General features: G+C 41.2%; 2 protein-coding genes across 8 annotated transcripts in view; one reads left to right on the top strand and one right to left on the bottom strand.

The window, feature by feature from the left end:
- Positions 1 to 1,502: 1,502 nt before the first annotated feature.
- Positions 1,503 to 12,018, bottom strand: LOC121069636 (OCIA domain-containing protein 2-like). 6 transcript variants are annotated; one of them, XM_040555997.1, is made up of 8 exons: positions 11,878 to 11,935; positions 9,911 to 10,484; positions 9,557 to 9,650; positions 8,653 to 8,706; positions 6,556 to 6,603; positions 5,747 to 5,843; positions 4,401 to 4,488; positions 1,503 to 2,299 (listed from the first exon to the last, which is right to left on the bottom strand). In XM_040555997.1, the coding sequence occupies exons 2-7, from the start codon at positions 9,953 to 9,955 to the stop codon at positions 4,407 to 4,409; spliced, it is 420 nt and encodes a 139-aa protein (XP_040411931.1). In that variant the 5' UTR covers positions 9,956 to 10,484; positions 11,878 to 11,935; the 3' UTR covers positions 1,503 to 2,299; positions 4,401 to 4,406. The 6 variants fall into 6 exon arrangements, with proteins under 6 accessions (XP_040411931.1, XP_040411932.1, XP_040411930.1 ...); XM_040555998.1 differs by having other exon boundaries at positions 10,389 to 10,484; positions 11,878 to 11,933; XM_040555996.1 differs by lacking the exon at positions 9,911 to 10,484 and having other exon boundaries at positions 11,878 to 12,018.
- A 2,847-nt stretch (positions 12,019 to 14,865) lies between these two features.
- Positions 14,866 to 21,871, top strand: part of CWH43 (cell wall biogenesis 43 C-terminal homolog) — a 31,060-nt gene continuing 24,054 nt past the window's right edge. The window contains exons 1-3 of one of the 2 annotated variants that reach the window (XM_040555991.1): positions 14,866 to 14,969; positions 15,102 to 15,245; positions 20,833 to 21,024. In XM_040555991.1, the coding sequence (XP_040411925.1) occupies positions 15,239 to 15,245; positions 20,833 to 21,024 (199 nt within the window). In that variant the 5' untranslated portion in view covers positions 14,866 to 14,969; positions 15,102 to 15,238. Of the gene's footprint in view, positions 14,970 to 15,101; positions 15,246 to 18,785; positions 19,836 to 20,832; positions 21,025 to 21,871 lie in introns of those variants that run through there. The other variant, XM_040555990.1, reaches the window with a different exon arrangement.

The raw sequence follows: 21,871 nt of genomic DNA, 5'->3' as shown, positions 1-21,871 counted from the left end.
TCCCTAAGCACACAGCTACACTCCCTAATTTCTGGGTGAGGTAAGCCCTACTTTCCAGGTACAAATGACTAGTAGGAAGCTGTGTATGTTCATTGGATTTTTTAGCCTTTTTGTAACGTCTTTCTGCCAAATGGGAATGTATATCATTTACTAGGACAAGAAAATACTACAAGAAGTTTTAGCACTCTACAAACAATGCTTAATACTTTATAAAATCAACTATTTTTCCTCCTGGAGATTTCTTCCTCTTGTATTCCAGACAAATAAAGATAATGGAAGCAACTGATTACCTCAAATCTTTCCCTATTTTTTTTAATAGGTGACTTTTTTAATAATAATAGGTGATTTTTTTTAATAGTTCAATGCATTCATCTTCCTCTTCAAGAAAAACAAGTTCTTTAACCAACTTGCATGGAATGTGTCATAGGAACAGTCGATATAGTTAAACTCATTAAATTGTACGCAATTACTACAAAATTAGCTGTACTAACTTACAGTTCTCAGAGCAGTCTGTGCTTGTCATCAGGAGCTTATCATCCCAAGCAGAAAAATCCTGAGGGTCTGGCCATGAAAGCACATCAGGTTTTGTCCAGCCTGTCCTGTCTTCCTTTTGCATAAAGCAAAATAATCAGCATGCATTTAAGTGGTCCTTTCTGCATCATGTGGTATAACTACTAACACTCTAAGCATCTGCTTTCCTGCAAAACTTCATCTGGGAACTTCCAAGGCACTTTTTTGTATCTCTTTGTCAATCCTTAAGGAGCTGAAAAGTTTAGCTAGGTCTTCTAAACCACCCAATCTGAAATATTCCAGCATCTGTTTGATTTCACCCCACGAATGCACGTCCAGCCACCTGGAAGATTCAAACACACATGTAAGTCACAGCACAATGAAAGCCAGTTGGCCCCAGTTTTATCAAATTAACTAACAGGGTACAGAATGTGTTGTGAGTCTTCCCTGTCCTTTTATAGCTGGTGCTGTTGGGGGAGTCAGTTACCTTACATTTTATGCTATTTTAAAATTTTGAAGTTATGCTTAAGAAATATTGCAACATCACTACGATCTCGTTACAAAGGCTTGTTGCCCGGCTTCATGCTTGATGAGATTTGTTGGTCAAGCAACACAGGAGACATTGTATTTTAACAAAATTAAAGAATAGCCGTACCAAAACATACAGCCCTGTTAATTCCCAGACCAAGGAGCATTATGGGGAGCTTGACACTTGACAGGCTTAAAGAATTATTTGACCGTAAATCCCCCGAAGTACAGAAAAATGCTTTTAAACACCTTCTAAAGAACAGTTTGCCCATAAGCTGTGCTCATTTTTCCTTTGATATGCACAAATTTAGTGCTAATGCAGCTTAGATTCACAAAAGGCCCTTTTTCGTTACCGTACCACAGTAAGTCATGAACTTAGATTAACACAATTAGCTCATCAGAGTAGTGACTCTTGCAAAGTATGGAAATAAATTTAGGAAACCAAAAAAAAAAAAAAAAAACATCAATTTTTGTATAACAGTAAATTTATTACAGCAAAGTAATAGGGAACCTGAACAAAGTTACATGTAAAGCAACGATTAAGTAGCGAAGCTGTCTTCACCCATCCAGTAGCCCCCAGGAGGTAACGGTGACCACAGGAACGACCTCTGAGAGTTTGCCTTTATCAAGGTGGCGAGCATTCAGTCTAACAGCTTGTTAAATCTGGAATATCTTTTGTTCGTTGTAACCAATTAATAGTTACTTTCTACTTCTACATTCTGTACTTCCTGCTTGCAGAGTCTTTTTGTGTTCAGGTAGTTCAAGAGGGAACACAAACTGTAGGCACAGCGTAGAACAAAAACCCACCAACCAAAACCACAGAAGACAGGCTTTACCGACTGACCGTGAAGCCAGCCTTTCAGAAGCTGTGCTTTTGGTTTTCAAGTCAACACCGTCACCGTGTTTGAGGAAGCGTCTGCTCTTGATTTGCTGAGATACATCATGAAATTTTGTATGTCCTCCTGTTTGTATACAGAACGTACCCTCAGGTTTCTTTCTCAACTCTACTATTTCAGCACTAAGTGCTAAACTGCATTGAAGGGAGGAAAAAAAAAAAAAAGCACATGCTGAGAACAGAGAGGAGAAGCTAAAAAGTACATTACGAGAAACTGTTTTTTACTATGGACAGAACCATGCTAAGATTATGGAGCTACTTCAGGTAAGGTGATTTACACTAAACTAAAGACATTATGTCTTTTCTGCAAAATAAAGACTTGAAAGAAGAGGCTGATCTGTAGAATTTTTGTTATCTTCACCAGATCTGTAAATTGGACAAAACGACACATCATTTAAATCATTAAGCTGAGCAGCCCCTTATTTTCAACGAGGAATGAGCAGCTTCTTGGTGATTGCACTGAGAATTCTGCAGAGTCCCTGAGGATGATAGAAATTGCCCTTGGACTCAGCAGCATGAGCACAATTTTAACTGGGCGATCCTCTTAGGCAATGCCAAAGCTTGGGATGCGTGCTTAGCACGGTCACACAACAGAAGTCCCAGGACCCATTTTCATTGGGAAGAACACGGAGGCACCTGTGGCATCCTGCATTCTTCCCTTCATATAGCTGCAAGACTCTTTTGTATTTGAGACAATTTGGAATTTGTTTAAAAGCTAATCGGTACTTACACACCAGAAGGTGTATAACACTTCCAGGAAGTCTGAAAAATGGAAAAGGCTGAGAAAGTAAAGGTCTCTTGTATTTGGACTTCAGGTTCAGCAAGATCCAGCCCTGACAAACAGTGGAGGCAAACCCCACCGTAGCCATCAACGCTTAATTCTAGTACTCAGGTAGTAATTGTTCATCCTCAATTAAATATGCTTTGGGGTCTTTATTTTAAATGGGTGAGAATATCGGCCTACGTAAGCAAACATTAATTTGAGAGAAAATCTGCAAAGGCACTTAACCAGCACAGTAGTGCAAGGGCATAAAGAAGCTCATGACTGCTAGTGGATTTCGGGTGTCATTCCATCACAGTTAGCTATGTCTGGCTCTCTCCCTTCTTTGTGCTGGTACTAGCAAGTTACCCCTCAGAAAGGTTTTCTGGCTTTGTTTTTCTTTTTTTTTTTCCGTCCCTATCCTCAAGGGCTTGATTTTTAGCTAAAGCAGGAAGCCAATCTGGCTGGCCACACTGCTCCATGATCTCCACAAGAGATGCACTGCCCGTTCTGGCAGCGATCCTATGAGGTGAGCCTGAGCCAAAGTGTCTTTTCTGACAGGTGCTGAGCCCTTGCAGCTCTTGACATAAAACGCTCAAGCAGCGGCAAGGTTGATGAAAATAGGGAATTTATTCTAATGGCTTCCTTTGTAACAATCCTTTCTGTTGAAACATCCATTAAAATCTCTGCTCCTGGGCAGGTAAGCAGGTTCTGCGAGGATACTCCTCCTTAAGGACTGTCTGCAGCAACGCACTTTAGAGCAAGAAAGGGACCATTATTGACATCCTTGTCCAAATTCCTATGTAATACAGGCCAAAGGGACTTAATCCAATCATTTCCACATCAGACTTCTGTTCTGAGCTACAGTTAGAGCCGTAAGAAACTCACGTGGCAGGATTTCAAACAGGCCCTCTGCTCCCTCTCTTCCCTGCAGCCAAGCTATTTGCAAACACTTTCACACATTCTCCTGCCTGTGAGAAATGTAGGCCAGATTACCACAAGAAGAACGTGTGAAAATGCTTTTAGAAAGCCCAGCTGCACGCCTGTTTTTCATAGACAAAGAGTGAAAGTGCATTTAAACACTCTCCTGCTTTCCAGCCTGTAATCCCTCCTTTTTCTCAAAGGGGCCTTTCCCCTTTCTAGGGAGAAAACATCACATGGGTCAACTCCCCCACCATGCTGTGTGGTTGTTCTTTCATTTCTCACCCCCATATCTTCCCAGGATAGCACTGCTTTTGTAGTGCCCTCACTAAGGCTCTGACAAAACCATAGTACTGGATGTGGGGGAAAAAATAAAAAAATACTAAAAAATAAACAAGTCCACCCACAAACATGTCTGCTTTTAGAATCTCAGTATCTCGATGTATTTTAAAATATCAACGTTAGCCGTAATTATTTGATTCTTTAGTTAAAAGTTAGAAGTAGAAAGGAGTTGCATTTGTTTTCATATAAGTAGTCAATCCATATTATTTCCAGTTAGGTAAATACGCAGTACTCTTATTAAGACAGTTACAGAAAAATGAGAAATTCTGCAGAAATGAGGTGTTTAAAATTAACATGAAAGGTATGTAAAGCAAAAATACATATATAATTAGAAAAAAACTAACCACGGATAGATAATATTTCCTTGGATAATGCACAGCATGAAAAACAAACTCAGCATGGAAAATAAAATGAAAACTTATTTTAAATGTCAAGGATGCCTACCTGGGACTAAGATGCTGAAGGAATTGAGCCTTCTTTCTCCTTTGATTTCAGTTTCGCTTCACATTCTTTGCAAGTGTGATGGCAATGCCTACAGTATTGAAAGCAAATAAAGCATTCAAGAATTTGGCTGGATTTCGTCTAATACAACCATATAGCATACTGATAAATGTTCTTGAAGAAGTAATCTTGCCTGTGTTCTCCAATTGCTGTAATTGCTTTAATTCACATAAACTGAAGAAGATTACATCTACACGTCTCAACCAATACCACCCCCTTAATTATTATTCTTAACTACTATTTCCAGCAGTCACCAAAATATAACCGGAATGTCTAAGCAGGAAAAGATGGCCCTTGCCCTTGCACCTAGCAATAGTGACCAACCAGAGTTAGGAGCAAAGGTTTTGTTACAGAAGAGTGACAAAGAGCCACCTGGTGTATCACGATGTGAGAAAAGGCATAGCTTTGTTATGTGAGGGGAAAATGGCAGTAGAGACACAGAGACATACTAACAATGAAGCTTCCCATTATCAGCAAGGCGTTTTCATAGGCATAAAGCTCGCATTGGGGTCTGTGGGAAAGATGTGAAAGGACAGATGAGAGCGATTTTGTGGACAGGATTTTTGGAAGAGCGTTTTATGTGTGAAAGATGCATACGAGAAACCATATTGGGAATGAAAAGTAGTACTGGCAGCTGAAGGAGGAGGTTAGAAGGAAAGTCAAAGTGCGATTTGACAGGGAAGAGTACTTTACATCAAGTTCAGAAAACAATGCCTAAAGCATGGAGCTGACAGGTGGCAAGCATTGACATCTATGACACAGGGTTGCAAGGAGGAAAAAATGCCTTTGCAGTCGGTGCTCTTCGTGATTTGACATGACAGTGTACGTTCAGACAAAGCCAAGGAAGTTGAAATGTGCGTTAAGGTTGAAATTGTTGTTAAGGTATGAGAACAGTGTAAAAAGAAATAATCTGCAGTATAGTTGGCCTCATATATGATACCAAGGAGGACTCAAAGGCCCAAGTGATATCAGAGAAGATTGTGTGACACTTTGTGAGGAACAACGTTAAGTGAAAAGAGAACTGGTAACTGTTGTACCATCACATTTCAAAAGTACAATAATTTGATCTAAATCAAGGATTTCTTAGTAACAGATATTACATTGAGTGTAATTTTCATTTTCTGAAGAATATTTAGTAGCTCCTAATACTGTCACATGTAGTCTAAGAACATAAGAGAAGTAGTACCTCATGACCTGACCACAGAATTTACATTCATAGTTTTGCTGCATCATCTTCACTATTTTTAGACTATTTTGATCTAGGAATAATGATTTAAATAAACACAAACCTTGTTTTTTTTGGACCATAACCAATTTTCTGGAACTTTTTTTGGCATTCTCCTATGTATGACATCTTTCCTATGCCAAAGCCTAAGACACCAGCAACTATAGAAACAGATAACAAAACGTTAATGCAAGAGTTTACATCAAGAGTCTGCAAGTGGCTACGGTTTAATCCTATGATGAAGTGTATGTAGCATGTTTTCTCCAAGAATGTTACAAGTGTATATAAAGTTATACAGGGATTATTTCAAAATAATAGAATATTATTTTTAGAATAAAATATTACTTCAACATCCTCAGTTTTCCATTGAGCTTCTGCTGAAAAAGGAATCAACTTCATTTATTGCCATTTAAAAGTCACATTACTGTGCTGTACAGTCTCTGTACTTTTTTTATTTTGTCAACACAGTTATAAACTAGACAGGATATATCAAATGAACATATGAAAAGGAGATATTATTTTCTATAGCAGAGTACAGTGTTTCCTTGATATTGTAAACTGTGATCTGCTAAGCACGGGTGATCAAGAAGGCTAACATTATATATTTATAAAACAAAGGTGATGTGAGTTTTTACCAAATTGAGAGGATAAATTAAGTAAATATAAGCTACCACTGAATATGTCTACATTACAAGAATCTTATTTCATATATATTTATTTTTAAACTCAACAGAATTATGATTTCCCAAATCACTCTGGTAACATCTCATAAATTCCAAAAAGGAAGAGTTTGAAAAGAGATTCAGAGAGATGCATCTGGGGTCTGCACATCACCTGTAAATAATCTTTATTTTAGAATTAGGTCCAACTCACTTGCCATCTTAGGTAATGCTCCAAGTTTTGGGTTTGCTGACAAAATGCCTACAACAGAAGAAAATAGTCAGAATGCTTATTTACTCGAGAAACACCAGCATTCAAAATCAAAGATGGTATTTTTCATACAAGCTTTTGCATTTCTGAAGGTAAAGAATGTACAAAAACCTTAACAATCCACTTAGATTTAGGAACACCAGGACATTTTCCATTCCACTAGTTCTTAGTACATCTGTTTTGGTGCAGTCCTAAATCATAGGAGGAAAAACGTATCTGGAATTTGCAGGACTCATTTCAGGCAGTGCTTTGGAGCATAAATCGATATGAAAGCAGCATGGCTCCCAATGGCGACACCTGCAGCACCGCAGGAGGAGATGATGGCTTGTGTTTCAGCACAAACCAACCTTATATTTAATAGTGATCTCAGATCTCTTACTTAGGGTCCTGCTCCTTGTGCTGAGAGAAGCAGTCCCAAACTCTTCTGCAATAGTCTCCTGATGGTATTGATCAGACTAGGGTAAACTGTACCACAGATATCTAGCTGTCTTCTCTGGAGGGGGGAGATCCTACTGACAAACTGGCTTTTAAGAGAATACAGTGTGATGAACAAGTAATAAGACTAAAAGATTGTTTTTAGGTTTTCCCACCAAAATCCAGCTCTCCCCAGTTAGCACCAGGAACTGGAACCAGTATGGCTCTGACAGCGTGTGTCTGGCATGGGAGCGCCATGCTGTGGAGGGGAGCTCCACGCAGCAAGATTGCCATGGCAAAGAGATGGGAAGCAAACAAGGTTTCGCTGTTACGTGCCTTCCAGACGGTACTAATGAGGCTCTGAAGGAAGCTCTAGCTTCTTCTAGAGCCAATGTGCTGCAGTCGTCAGAGAGCAGCAATTAGGCAGAGGAGCATTCAGCCTGGAATGAGCCTGGAAATGTCCAGGTACAATGGAGAAAAACTGCGAAGACGATCCAGTGCCAGAGCATGCTAGCTACTGTGACAACCCCGCGCCCTTCCCACCACTGCTCACCCTTTTCAGCAACATGTATGCAGTCCCTTGCCTTCCCTCACACACTTACCCTTGCCCTTTCCCTCTCCATCTGCCTACAAGCTCATAGGTCAAGGATGCATCAGGCAATCTGTATTAGCCCCTTGTGGTCTAGCACAACTTTCAGGTTCCCCACTCTTGTCCTCCTGACCATCTCAGTTAGAATAGAATGAGTTGAGGCAGGAAGCATGGTCCTAGTGGCTGGATAAAAGCAAGGGACTTGCAGCCACAGACAGTGAGAAAAGGCTGAGCCATTTTCACCTCCTCCATTTGCTCCTCCACCTATCCCTTGGAGCCCCTGGATTCTTGTCTCCTTCTTCCTGATTCAGGCCCTGTGATTTCTCTCTCCTCCCATCTGCTGTTGCTGTAACCAGCTGCTGACGCAGGCTGAAGGACTAGATTATTTTCTCCTGTGGGATACCCCTGTCACAGCAATCTTCAGGGTGGATGCCCTTCACCCGAAACACTATCCTCGATCTTGTTATTAGTCCTGATCCCCAGAAGGGGAACTCAAGGTGCAATGTGTAGAAGCAGGCTCACTCACCACATAAACAGAATACAATTTTCTTTTGTGTTGGCCTGCAGATTGCAAGCCACCCCTATAAAGAACCCTCTGTCTCCTCACTTTGGCAGCATTCCTTGTCCCTTTGCACCAAAGCTGTATTCATATTGGTATGTGGTCGCTGTAAAATGACTGCCAGCATTATCCAAATAAACAGAGTTACAGCACCAGATTCTGATGCCCCTGCTCAGGTTGTACAATATTCTGCCCCACAAGCAGCCCCAGAGAAGTCTCTACCCGAGTACACGTGATCATGGTGACAGAATCTAGCCACCAGTCTTTTAAGTCATCAATTCTCTTTTCAGTTCATGTTCTTTCAAAAGAATGAATGCGGCAATGCATACACAATGAACAAATCATTATAGTGACGGTGATGAGTGAGAAGAATATTGATCTTGAAAAACAGCAGGCTTTGGGGAAATTTGTATTTCAGTTGGAATTCCAGAGTCTCAACTTCATAACTTAGGCCCATCGTGTATTTTTTTCTACTTACCTTTCGAGACTAGTCCCTGGGTGACAAGCATGCTCCCAAGAGACAAAGGAAGAGCTGTAAAAATAAAAAGAAGGAACGTATCTGGGATGAGCCAAACATTGTTACTTTTTTGTTAAATATATAACTTTAATATGTTAAATCCATGTTTTATATTATTATAATTTTGAATATATTACTTATCTTCTAAAAATGAACACAGTGTGCTATCTTAATTCCCTACAACACCTGCTTGTTCAGATTACTGTCTCTTCAAAGCAAGGATGTGCTCACGCTTTGCCAGACCTTAGGCATGCTGTGACATCTGGAGCTAACACATTACATGTATGTACTAAATATTAGCTTCTGTAATCTCAGTAACTCCCCTCAATACTGCAACACAAGTAATGACAGCAGCTCCAGTTAAATGCTGAAATACTTTTCAATGCTCTTACAGAAAATGTATAATCTAGTTACAAACTGACGTGGTGAGCTCAAAAGGCACTAAAACACCAAATATTTAATCTTTTAGATGTCCTAGCACCTAAAGAATTTCACAGACCCAAGCCACGTAGCCATGTCTCCCTTTCATTCAAACGCACGCATAAGTAAACAAAAAAAAAGTTAAAAAATCCTAATGTTTTAATTACTGACTTCATCAATAATGCCAGCTCTATGATTGTTAAAGTTCATATTAAAAAAGAGTCTAATTCAGCCACCTTTACCTACAATTATTACACAAATAATCTAATAATTTTATACTGAAGTATTCCTCAGCTTAGACTACGGTGGCAGAGTTAACCCCCAATAATATTCAATTTTAAAAACAATGTACTGCAATAAATGGCACAGCATTTTGCAGCCAATTCTGCACAGCTAAATCAAGAAATCATTATCAGTGTGTTAAGAAAAAGTTTGGATCACTCACCTCTGTACCAGAAACTTTCCTTTTTGCATTCTTTGCAGATCCTTGCAATCTCTCCATCACTGTGAACTTGTGAGATGGGACAATAGAACATGGGCTGAAAGGATAAACCTGAGTTAGCTTACTGAATTTAACCTCACAGGAAGAAAAAAATAAATCCATTAAAGAAGACAAATAATTTAATGCATGAATAAAATACCATGCAAACCCCATCCAAACAAGCCAAACTCCTTGTTTTGTTGATAGCAGTGAGATTTAATACTTTACAACCTGATACAGTCACAAAAAGAACTACACAGGTTAAAACCGCTCATCCTGTTGACCTATACTTTCCTAAAATAGCTCAGTGCTACTTACCCCAGAAGTATGTTGCTTTATTTCTGTTGGCCATTCTATTCTCATGAGCTAAAACAGCTTTCCGAGAAAGAACTTACAGGAAGTAAAGTCAGCGTGACAGTTTCTAAAAACGAAGTTCTGCCCAGTTCTGAAGTCAGTTCAAGTTCAGCAAGAGTAGATTTTGCAGGTATTCAGAACAGGACCAAAACAAGCTCTGTCAGATTCCCCTGACTAGCCTGACTTTCTCTCTGAGCAGATTAAACATATTCTTGACATTAACTGAAGTCAACTATACTGGCTTCACCTTCGTAATAATTAGCTTGGCAACAGGTTTGGTTTTAGTTTAATGGATGGCTCTTTTCCCCCCTTTTATTTTAATTGAAGAAAAAGTGACAGTATTCTCTCTTTCATTCTACTGTCCTGAGTATTGAGATGTGATTATCAGTAGATTATTTTTCTTTCTTTAAGAGATGACTTGGTTATCACTGTTAGCACTTACGGTATCATTACTGGACATCTGAAACATACAGGACAGTCCTTACTCCAAAATTCTTGCTCCAGGATCTCTGTAGCCATTACCATGAGCTAAAATTAGCTGAAATGTTAGCATTTTTCTGTAAGACCACACCACCTACGAATGTACTTATTATTGAAAGCAAAAAAACTTACGTTTCATAGAACAAGTGGTAGCTTGGAAAAAAGAGTACATTGTGCTACTACAGGATACTAACTCATTTTATGCCCAACTAGCTCATAATTTTGTAAACGTAACAACAAAATGCATTTATTAGCTGCAGCCACGCATTTGACATGTTAGCTAATTAATAATCTTGGTCCTTTTTCAAGCACTGCTCCCACCGAAGTTAACAGCAGTGCTGCTTGTATAAACCCCAGAGAACTGACTTCAAACTGATTTCACAGCAAGGTCACAGCAAATACAATAAAATCCAAACAGGCTAAGTGAAAGATAAGGTAATGAGTGCCAGACCCTTGAGATCAGCGACAAGCTTTGCAACCTTTCTGCCCCAATACACACCCTGCCAGGGTGTTAGTTAGGGCTCAAAGTCAGATCTCATATGGCGTGGTTGTACAGCACTGAATTAGATTTCTGTGAAAACAGGTAAGCTGGGAGAAAGAGCTGCAAGAAGCTGTGCCCCAGGTCTCCGCCTCTTGCCTCAGGAACTGCATTTAAGGTCAGGCCCTCGCCTTAACTGTGCTGTAGGTATGCCTGTACCTGGCTGTTTGCCATGAGGATTTTACCTTGCCTTGCTAACTTGACTTCCTGCTTTACCCTCAGACCTACCTTATTCCTATGGACGTGCCCAGCAATCATCCAGCAATCAGTTAGGGTTGTCTGGTTAATATCACTGGATCTACTGTGCTCCTCTTTTTTGGATACTGTGGGATTGTACTCCTTGCACATGAGGCCACAACCCCTGCCTGCCTTGCTGTCACTTGTGGCTCCCAGGTCACCTTCCCTCACACAGCAGCCCACTTCTGTTGCTCTCTGACAGTGACTCATTATCAGCAAGGTCACACCACATTTAAGTTCCTTTTGGGTAACTACATGCTTATGGTAAAATCTTAACCCCCATAGGTAGCTGACTTCTCCAGCTGAGGGGATCTCTCAGCTTCTGTAAAGCAGTAGGGCAAGTTCTTGCTCTGAATATATCCACATACACATGCACACACACCTCGACATGGGGACAGATTATACTGAATGAATACTCAGACACCAAGGCTCTAACAGTTCATAACTATTGTAATTCATGTAGCATAAATTAGAGACAACTACCAGAGGCTTAAGACTCAAAAATGCCTCGCCTTCTGACCAGTGAATGAGGAGGTAGAACACATAGCCCTTTCTTCTCTTCATTGGCTTAAGGTAAAAGATTTCTGTTTCTCTCTTCAGTAAGAATGAACAAAGCAAACTCCCACTTATTCCCTACCAATAGCATCAAGAAGAAAAGGGGGAAAAGACAGCTTACCCATCCAACTTGCACAGGTGGAGACGTCTGGTTTTCCTCTTTGGTAGTTTCAGCAGACATTGTCTTTCTCCTTCTTGTCCTTTGCTGCTAACCTTAGTCAGCAGAAATGATGTATTTTATTCCTGGCTCTCTCTCTTTCTCCTAGGTACAAAGATCAGAAGCCAAAGTATCATATTAATAGCACAAATTCAGTGTTTACCTAGAGACAGTAATGTCCAAGTTAAAAGGAATACAACTCTATTTTCTCACAGCAGATTGCATCCAGTCACCCAATTATATACAGTTTACAGCACAGTAACAGTATATTAGCAATATAAAGTTACAGGCAGCCTAATTAAGACAGGAAAGTCATTAAGTACAACTATATGCTGAAACATCACGTAGCACAGCACTCTCAATCATAAAGAAATGAGAACAAATATGAGTAAGCCACCCAAAACCTTTCTAATGTTGATTGTATCGTAGGTCAAAAATTTAGCATCTTTAGTGTGCTGTCAAAAATCCCTGTACAGGTTCTACCCTTATTTCCTGATATAAAGTTTTGATTCCACACACCTGTGATGCAAGCCTATCACAAACCACACCTGAATTTCCAACAAACACAATCCGTTTGCAGATGAAAATTTAAAAAAATAAGTAAATAAAAAGAACAAATATAAGCCATCTTCCAGGTCTTAAACTTAAGCTACTAGGGAAAAGCAAGAAGGAATCCCATTTATTTCTAGAGTAATTCAAACATCAAAACTGTGGTTTTTAACCTAGCATCTTCCTGCATGGTCTGTCACTTTCTTTATCATCATAGATAGCACGGCTGCTTTTCAGAAAGTACCTTGTGGCACTGAGCAAGGCTGAAGTGACCAGGAAGGACAGAGTTAAATAGGAAGCATATGCAACAATTTAATAACCTGAATGGTTTTTGGCATTCAAAATATTACTGTATAAACCATTTCCTGTGCTTATTTTTGAGTCAGTTACACAGCTGTAAAGTTCATGTAGTGTCTGCTTCATGCACATCAGACATTCAGACAGCAATGCTTTTTTAAGTGATGAAGCAGAAGCAACATGACCTTCTCTCACCTTGGTAAAAAGTCTCATTTAAGCCTTGTACTCATGCAAATCTGCAAAACTGGTGACTTCTTTCACTGCTCAGCTTTGCTTTATTCTCAGCCACTCTCAAAAAATGACAGTGACCCTTGTGTCTGAAAAAAATTAAGTTTGAAAATCCACATATTGTTGGGAAAACCACCAGCCCTTCACAGTCAGCCTCACCCTGACTAAAAGCAATTTAACTTTGTCAGTCTCTTGTCACTCAATGTAAAAAAGGAGATCAGAGATGCAAAAAATGCATAAAACTTTGAAGTGACTTACTTCAATTAAAGACACAACATGTTCATATTCTTATCTGCTCAAGAAGCCTATTTGTGCAGACGGTTGCATAGAAAGCTTGACTGGAAAATATTAATGACTGATGAGGTTTCTAACTGCTGCAACAGATGTAAGTGCAACATCTTCATAAAGATAAAATTGCTGAGAATAAATAATATATAGTAAGAAATAATACAAAAATATATGTATTAGAAAAGTTCGGTTGGAAGAGACCTACAAAGATCATCAAGTCCAACTGCCTGTCCACTTCAGGGCTAACCAAAAGTTAAAGCATATCACTGAGAGCATTATTGAAATCCCTTTTGAACACCAAATGGCTTGCAGCCTGCCATTAACCTCATACGTTTTCTTCAGAACACATTTCTTCAGAATTATAAGTTATTAGGCAACACTTCCTCTTCAACTTAATGAAGAATCCCCCCAAGAGGTAGCCCTTTAAGCAGCTTCCTGGTACCTCTCCCACTTGGGATGAAAGCTGAAAGCTGTAATGGCAAGAATGTGGCAAAAGGAGAGAGTCCAGGTCATCAAAATACTATTAAACTGAACTACTAATACTAGTACTCAGCACACATGCTGCCTCCTACCGGAGGAACTTAGAAATGTTCCAGTATTTGAGGACATTGTGTCTTGGAAAGACAACCTCCATTCTCCAAAATAAATTTATTTGCATTGGGCTGTTGAACAAACATAAGTTTTTTGCACATTTTTACCGTAACACTATTGCCGTTTGCTCAACCTAACTATGCAATTGTTAAGGTATGAATGAACTGTATATACTCTTAACTGCCTTGTGAAGAAATCCCCGACTATGTATTTTTTATTTAACTGAAATGCCTATATAACACATGAATCAATCAATGTGGTCCAGCATTCAAAAAACTTTTTCCTGTTTTATGAGAAATGTTCTGAATTGTTTATTAATTTACAGATGAAAAGGTTACTAAAAGACTCCTGAAAGATCCCTCAATTTTGATTCTTTTAACTGGTTAACAAAGAAGCAGCATGCAGGAAGACAGCCAAGTTCTTCTGATTTGGGTTGTGGGAGTTGCCATCTTCATCTCCTTTGTTTTCAGTAAGTCTCCTTCCAGATAGGAATTGTGGCTGCGCAATTTCTAAGATTACTCAAAGAAGAAGGTGGGAAGCAAAAATTGCACGTGTTAACTGCTCCATGAGGTTGACTGTGATCTATAGTAGAGACACAAAGCGTTCACCTGGGGCAGGTGCCACTGAAGTAAAGTAATCTCTGTGACACCTAGCTACCACCTCAGAGACCCCTTTTAGGATTGAGCACCCACTGAGGAAAAAGGGAAAAGGAGGAAAAGTGGTGTGATGTCTCACACCTATCCTCTCAACAGTACTTTATTTTAAACTCAGGCCTTCGTGTCGAAGGAGAGCCAGCAGAGCAGCTGTTGAGAAACTGTTAAGAAGGAGAAACACTGGCAAAACGAGGCCCTAGCTGGCGGCAGCCTCTCCCTCCAGCCTGGGCCCTGGGTGGCTTGCCCTGGCTCCCTTCCCTTCCCTTCCCTTCCCTTCCCTTCCCTTCCCTTCCCTTCCCTTCCCTTCCCTTCCCTTCCCTTCCCTTCCCTTCCCTTCCCTTCCCTTCCCTTCCCTTCCCTTCCCGAGGGCAGGCCCCGGCCCGCTGCCCGGCCTCCACCGCCATCTTCTGGCCGCGGCCTCTCGGGGCCTCGTTGCAGAGGATGCGACAGGTTCCCCCCTTACGGCCATTTCAGAGCGACCAGCGTTGCTTATCCGCTTTGGTTTGAACGCTATGATTAGGCAAGTCGATAGATTTTTATTTTGCACTTTAATAAAATCTGTCCCATTTCTTTATTTTACAGTGAGACAGTCGTTTTCAGTAGAGTAGCCTAAATGATGACACAACGCTTCAGTGCTTATCGTGAAATTAATAGCTTGTGAGATCAACATTACACTGCCCTCTCTTGCATGACCTCAGTGTCTATATTTCATAATAAACATGACAGGTAAGTCACAGTTTACTTTCTTAGGTCCAAAAAGGCTTTCAGCTTCCAGAAATCCTGGCTATTTGAAGCCCCTTTCCCTGGAGTATTAGCTCACTCTTACCAGCCAAGCCAGATCATTGCTGCTGCAAAATGTCCTCTTTGTGTGGGGATTTGGCAAGAGTTATGTACTAAAACAGCTCTTATAAATCTTGCTCTTATATGTTAAAACCTACATCTCCTATGATCTAAGAGGTATCCTTTAAATCACACATAAAAAAAAAAAAAAGATACTGCCTATATCCTATTGTGAAAAACAATATTATAAAAGCAAATCCCATGTGGCTTGAGTTCCTAAAAAACAATTATTTCTTAGCTGGTTCAGCTTAAGCTGGTCATAAAATGAAAGAACAGTGGAACAATTTCCTTGTGGGACATATATGTTCCTGGGAATAGCATTTGCTCGGATTCTTGTACCTTCTTGTGCAAAAGTGCCCATTAAAAATCAGGTTAGAATTCTTGTTAGTTTGAACTTGGAAGACAGAGTTGGTTGTCATAATTGAGTATGTCCCTCAAACACTATTTCTCCTTAAGATTTACCAGAATGTACCTCAGAGCTATGAAAATGGACAGAACTTGATAGATAGAAACCAATAAATGCAGGTGCTTCAGATTCATAAACACAAACCAAAAGAGAGATCCTTGACCCTCCCAGGAAAACAAAACAAAACACCTTTATTTATAAAGCTTTTTAAAAAGGCATCAGAAATATCCAATAATGAGTTCAGTGCTTGGCTGTGGAATTTTCTATTGTCAGACTACAAGGATGTCAAGGAGCTGAGGCTTCACAAAGTAGGATAAGATGTACAGGATTTGTGGCTGCTTCTCCGAAGAACCTTTTAGAAAACACTGCAGGTTTGCCAGGATCCTGAAGTTCATCACATACACCAATGGCAAAGCTTTCCCAGTGTGCGTATTTAACATTAACACTTCACGTATGCATACAGCAGATGAAAGAAGAGGAACTATTACAAAGCATGATAAAAATGGTTTGTTTGTCTATTAGAGAAACACAAAGACTGTTAATTGCTTGAAAAAAATCCCCAAGAAACAAAGACCTGAAGTAATGCAAGCACAGTGTGGTTAAAAAAAATATATCAGTAATAAAAGCATTTAGAGCATGGAAAACCACATAAGAATTACACTGTAGGGCATTGTTCTCATGCTAATGGAAATAGGAGTTCAGGGTGAATGAAAAGACTTCAAAAGTCACAGCAGGGAACAGTCAACATACTTTTGAGTAAAACATTAAACTCTGCCCTCACTATGCACAAGAAATCTTGTAATATTATTTTTAAGCCCTGGCTTATCTGATTCTTGGATATACTTGTTTCTATTTTACATGCAGTCTGGCTTATCTTTTAATAGAGATGAATGGCTGACAATTATCAGATGTTCAAGGTTTAGGATTTTCACTTTTCAGAGTGAAGAAGGCAGTGAAATGACCACAGGGTTTTGTCTTCTCTAAAGCTGTACAGCTGTATGCATACTTCCTCTTCTACAGCAAAGTCCTGCAACGCTGGCAGATTCAATGAGGTTATAGGTGCTCAAATCCTGTAATCAGACTTGATTGTACCTGACATTTCTAGTACATACTACAGTGAACGAAGACCCATTCTACTGAGTACAGTACTGGAATGACTCTGGGGCAATGTTAGCGTATGTCCCGTTTTACTGAAAAAGGTCTCTAGTGAGTCTCAGTATTTATTAGTCCTGTTTTTCCAGCTAATTTGCAAGAGGTGAGGTTATGCTTCAGCACAGGTGTAGTAAATGAACAGTATTTTGTTGGGGCCAACTTACTGTAACCTTGAGAAAATGACAACCAAGTCTATTTAATGTTTATAAGTATAAATATACATATGGAGATTTGCATAACAGCGGCAAAGGTAATGATTAAGAAGCTTACACTGTTGTGTAAACAGGCACCAAATGACCTGCAAGTCTTTGTGCTTCCACTACAGCTGTGGCAGGTGCCTAACTGTAAACTCAACCACACCATTTTTTTTTTCTGATATAGTGTTCTTAATCCTCAACCTGTACTTTTATGCTGTTTTCCTCTATTTCTCTGGCACTTTCTTCTGCTTCTTAATCATGCCTCATCAGACACATCTCTACTGGGCAATATGCAAAGCCAATTTCTCCCAGGTGTCTGACAGTTCTATAAAATTCTGCGTTTACTTTGGGTTTCCAAACATTCTTGCTCTACAGTTTGAGCCCAAATAAAGCACTGGCTTTTACAATCACTAGCTTTAGAAAGGTTTACCCCTGTCAATACCTATTTAATTGTGGGGCAGTGAATTCTGTTAAATTCAGATAAGATTTTGTCTGCCTTATGTTCAGAGTATATTAAACAATATTATAAAATACAGATGCTCCTTCTTCTGTGAGTAGAAACTCTTACTGTAGTATGCTATCAGCTATATTTGCTGATTTGCCATAATTGTATTCCTGTGTAGACTGAATGCTGTTGCTTTATTATTATCAGCTACGCATTCAGCACTCCAAGAATAAAAAACTGTAGTGAAAAAACACTCTTATGCATATATGCGTAACAAAACACCCTGTAAGTGTTGAGATTTTATATTTAAGACATCTGTTTTCATTTCAAAATACGTTACACTTAAAAAACTCTTCCCTCCCAAGTGCAGGTGCCTGTTTGTTTGTCAGCTCTACAAAAAGAACTGGAATTGTAACTTTGTTATGTTATGTTTGAAGCCAAACTTAGTAGCTACTAAGAATCTCAGAGAGAGAGTACTCAGGATACAATGGCTAAAATTGCCAGGAATTGCATTATTTTCATTGCTTTATGAGTTTAATGGAAGCCACACAAGCATGTCAGGTTCATGATTCCCAACGTGTCTAGTTTTACTGGAACTCCACTCCTAAACCATGAAGCAAGATACTATAATTACAAAAAGTATTGCAAAATTGTTTCAAATATTTATTGGCTGAATATGTCCTGTGAGCATCACACTCATGCTGTGCAGCTAGAAAAGCAGCCATGTTCTGTGTTTACTCTGATCTCACCTTATGTGTTCCCTTGGCGTCATGCCACAGCCAGATGAAATGGTGTCATCACTTGCATAATCTTAAACGAGCCATAAGTGAAATTTTCTCAAATAAATAAAATGAAAGAAGCATTTAGTGACATGGATCTTGAAGAAGAGAAAAGAGAAGGAGGGCCATTAAACCCGAGTCTCACTCTTCCTGCCCTAGCGAAGTTGACTTTTCCACCAAAATACCGGTGTTGTTTTTTTTTGTTTACTCCTATGGATTTAGAATTTCACAGGTAAAGTAAAGAAAATGCTTATCCTAAGGTTTATTTAGGGTGGTACAGCAGTTTAACAGAAATTATAAGATACAGCTGGCAGCTTCCTAGGGTAATGTATGAAGATTAATAGAATTTAAGAAGGCAATGTATTCCAACAGCAAAAGCACTTCTTAATTCATAGTTACAAATGTATGTTTTATGCCAAAAATGAAATTACAAAAATTAGCTTTTGTTTATGTAATCCTGTAGTGATCATGGCTAGGCTTGTATAACGGAGGGTTTCTTCTAAAATTGACAACTACAGTGGCTTAAGCCTCAACCCAGAAATCTCAGCAAACTAAATGCTTCTTTTGGTGCAGACAGTATTTCTTATCAGGAGTCCTTATTCTGAGGACATGTCATTCAGGTGGGCACAGCGCTAATCTGGAGACACCACTGACACCCCCCATGTACTAAGGGGTAATCAACCATGTATTTATGCAAGCAGCAAGTGAGTCACCTCCTGCTTTGCCATCCTGTGGGATGGCAATCCTTTGCTTGTTTTCGTGCTTGCCCGTGGGCGAATGTTCCTTCAGTAGCGGTGAGGCAACATCTATTCACGCTCTCTTGTCACCGAGCAGTGAAGAATAAATTTGGGCCGTCCATTTCTAACTCGCAAAGCATGACTTCCACGAAGAAACACCTGGTTTAACCGAACATCTCTTCACATCATGCTGACCGTGCCATCCCCTCGCCACGGTGCCATCTCGGCACATGCCTGGCCACCACGAACATCTCCAGCTGCACCTCTTCTGGGGCTTGCCCATCTTCGCAGCCACCCCGGGGGCTGAGGTGTGGGTCAGTGCTCGCCCTCACCAGCACTGGAGAGAAAGGGGAAGGGAAAAGAGAAGGGAAGGGAACCCCTGTCCTCAGCCCCCAGCAACCGGAGGCGTGAGGGAGCCGCCATTTGCGCCAGCGACGGCTGCGCGTGCTGAGGCGGGGGAGCGGCGGCAGCTCCGGGAGGAGCGGCTCCCTCAGCCCCCTTCGGAGGCCGAGCCGTGCCGTGCCGTGTCGGGCTATGCCGTGCCGAGCCGTACCGGGCACTCCGGCAGGCGTCGCTGCGGCTCCCGGTCCCCGTCGGCCGCGTGCCGGCTGAGGCGGCCGGGGTGAGGCGATCCGGGCGGCGCCTGGCACTCGGCTCCCCGGCGCTCGGCTCCCGGGCGAAGAGGCGCCGAAGCCCCCGGCGAGGTGTGGCGGGGGGATGGCCGCCCTGTGGAGGGCCGCTCTCTCCGAGAGCCTCCTCGGTAGGTGGCGGCGGGGCCGGGGCGAGCCTCCTCCCCTCACGGCCGCGGAGGGCAGCGCCGGGGTCTGTCCGGTAGCAGCCGGTGTGCCCTGAGGGGGACGCGGCGGGGAAGGGGCGAGGGAGCGGCAGGGCTTAGGCTGAGGGGAGCCGGGGGGCTCCGGGGCGCTCCTGAGGGGCCACGGGGAGATGCGTTGGCGAAAGGCGCTTTAAAGTAAGATCACCCCTTGGAAGTGAATAAACGGCTTCTGGTTAGCGTTCTTCGGGTTTAGACCATTACACTTCCCCTTTTTTCTAGTGCCTGTTGACCCTTGGGTCAGTCGAGGAACCCTTGCGTGCTGGCGGCTGATGTTTGCACGGGTGTTTGTAGGAGCAGCGCTGCCCTGACCAAGCTGCAGCCCTGGGGGTGGTCGCCCTCAGGTCACGCCTGGGGTCTGTCAGCCTCGGGTGCTTGGTGAGCCTCCTGCAGACCTCACGGGAGATCCCACCGTGTGCATGAGCGAGGTGTCTTCAGGAGAGCGGAGCAGAACACACCGTGCTTACAGCCGCACCGGGGCTTCTCTGGCGAGCAGAGCCGAGCAGCCTTTCAGCATCAACGCCCAGCCCGTGTGCTAAGCGAGATGTAGTAGAACGATCCGTCTAGCCACCCTCAGAGGAGCCCTGGGCCTGTGGGTGGGTTACTTATTTAGGCAGCGCTGTTCCCACTGAGTGCTAACCCTACCCTGGACTGAATAGTCCTTCTCTGAAGATCAAAGTAGGGACCACTGTGGTCTGAGCTGGAGAAGAGCTCTTTTGTTCTCGCCATTATATTTCCTGGGAAAATGTTTGACTTGAAACAGCAAATATTTCCTCACAGAAAGTGGCTGCTGTTACTTGAACTACTTTCTAATATATTTAGTATTCTATATTTAGAGGTATAAAATGGTATATTTTTAGTAATCTCTAGGAAGCCTTGCTACAGAAAATGTATGATGTATCTATTTTTTCTTTTTTTTTTTTAGGCTACATTTCTTGGTCTCTTTACCACGGTCTGCCACCGATGATCTATTACTTCCCCCTTCAGACGCTGGCACTCACGGGTTTAGAAGTTTTTGCAGTTGCCTTCTTTTCTCCATTACTGTTGATAATCGGTCCTTTTTGGAGGTTGGCTAACAACAAGTACATCCTAGCCCTTCTGAGACTGACTATGGTTGGTAAGTATGCACTGTAGTGACTTATAGATTCCATCTTGTTATCAAGGCATAACAATAAACATTGCAAATTGCCTCAAGACTCAGAGGATTCTGGAAAGACACAGAAATAAGAAGTTCTTGCTCTCACGAACTTGGGCTTTTTTTTTCTCTTGAGCCTGTGGATATGGTCAGAGGAATATTGTTTGCATCCATTATGTTGGCTTTTAGACCTGTTCTGAATAATTCAAGGCAAATCTCATTTCACTTTTATTTCTAGAGGCTTTTAAATTAGTACAAGTCATGCCCAACAGGAAGAAGTTGTCAATATTGCATGGAGAAGAATAGAGCAGGTGTTTTTTGTATAGCAGTTCTGTGTCTCTGACAGTGGCTAGAGATGAGGTGTTACAGAACAGCTTGGGGCTATGTAATATAAATGTAGTGTGCTGCAAGTGAAATGTTCTTTAATATATTTACTTTTGAAGCTCTGGAATATGTTTTTTTCCTTCATTTAATGCATCTATATGCCTGTAGCGTATTGCTGGGGTTATAGACTCATCCGGAGTGTGAAATGACTCTCATGTTCCACCAGTTGCACAGGCAGAACATTTGATATTAAATTTAAGATACAACTTCCTCACAACCCATTGCACATGCTCCTTCCTAAGCCAAGACTTGCTGGGATTCCTTCTTTCCGTCTTTTGTCTTCAGCAAACTAGCACAAGTCTTATCTCTTGTTGATATTGTGGAAGTTTGTTGGGAGAAGATTTGGCAGCTACCTCCAAGTTCAGAAGCAGGTTATTGCTAATGAGTTTGCAACACCTGAATGAACTCAGAGGAGATGAGGGTATCCATCCTGCGTAGACGGAAA

This window comes from Cygnus olor, chromosome 4 (genome assembly GCF_009769625.2).
Source record: "Cygnus olor isolate bCygOlo1 chromosome 4, bCygOlo1.pri.v2, whole genome shotgun sequence".
NCBI lineage: Eukaryota > Metazoa > Chordata > Aves > Anseriformes > Anatidae > Cygnus > Cygnus olor.
This window is presented reverse-complemented; position numbering and strand designations above follow the sequence as displayed.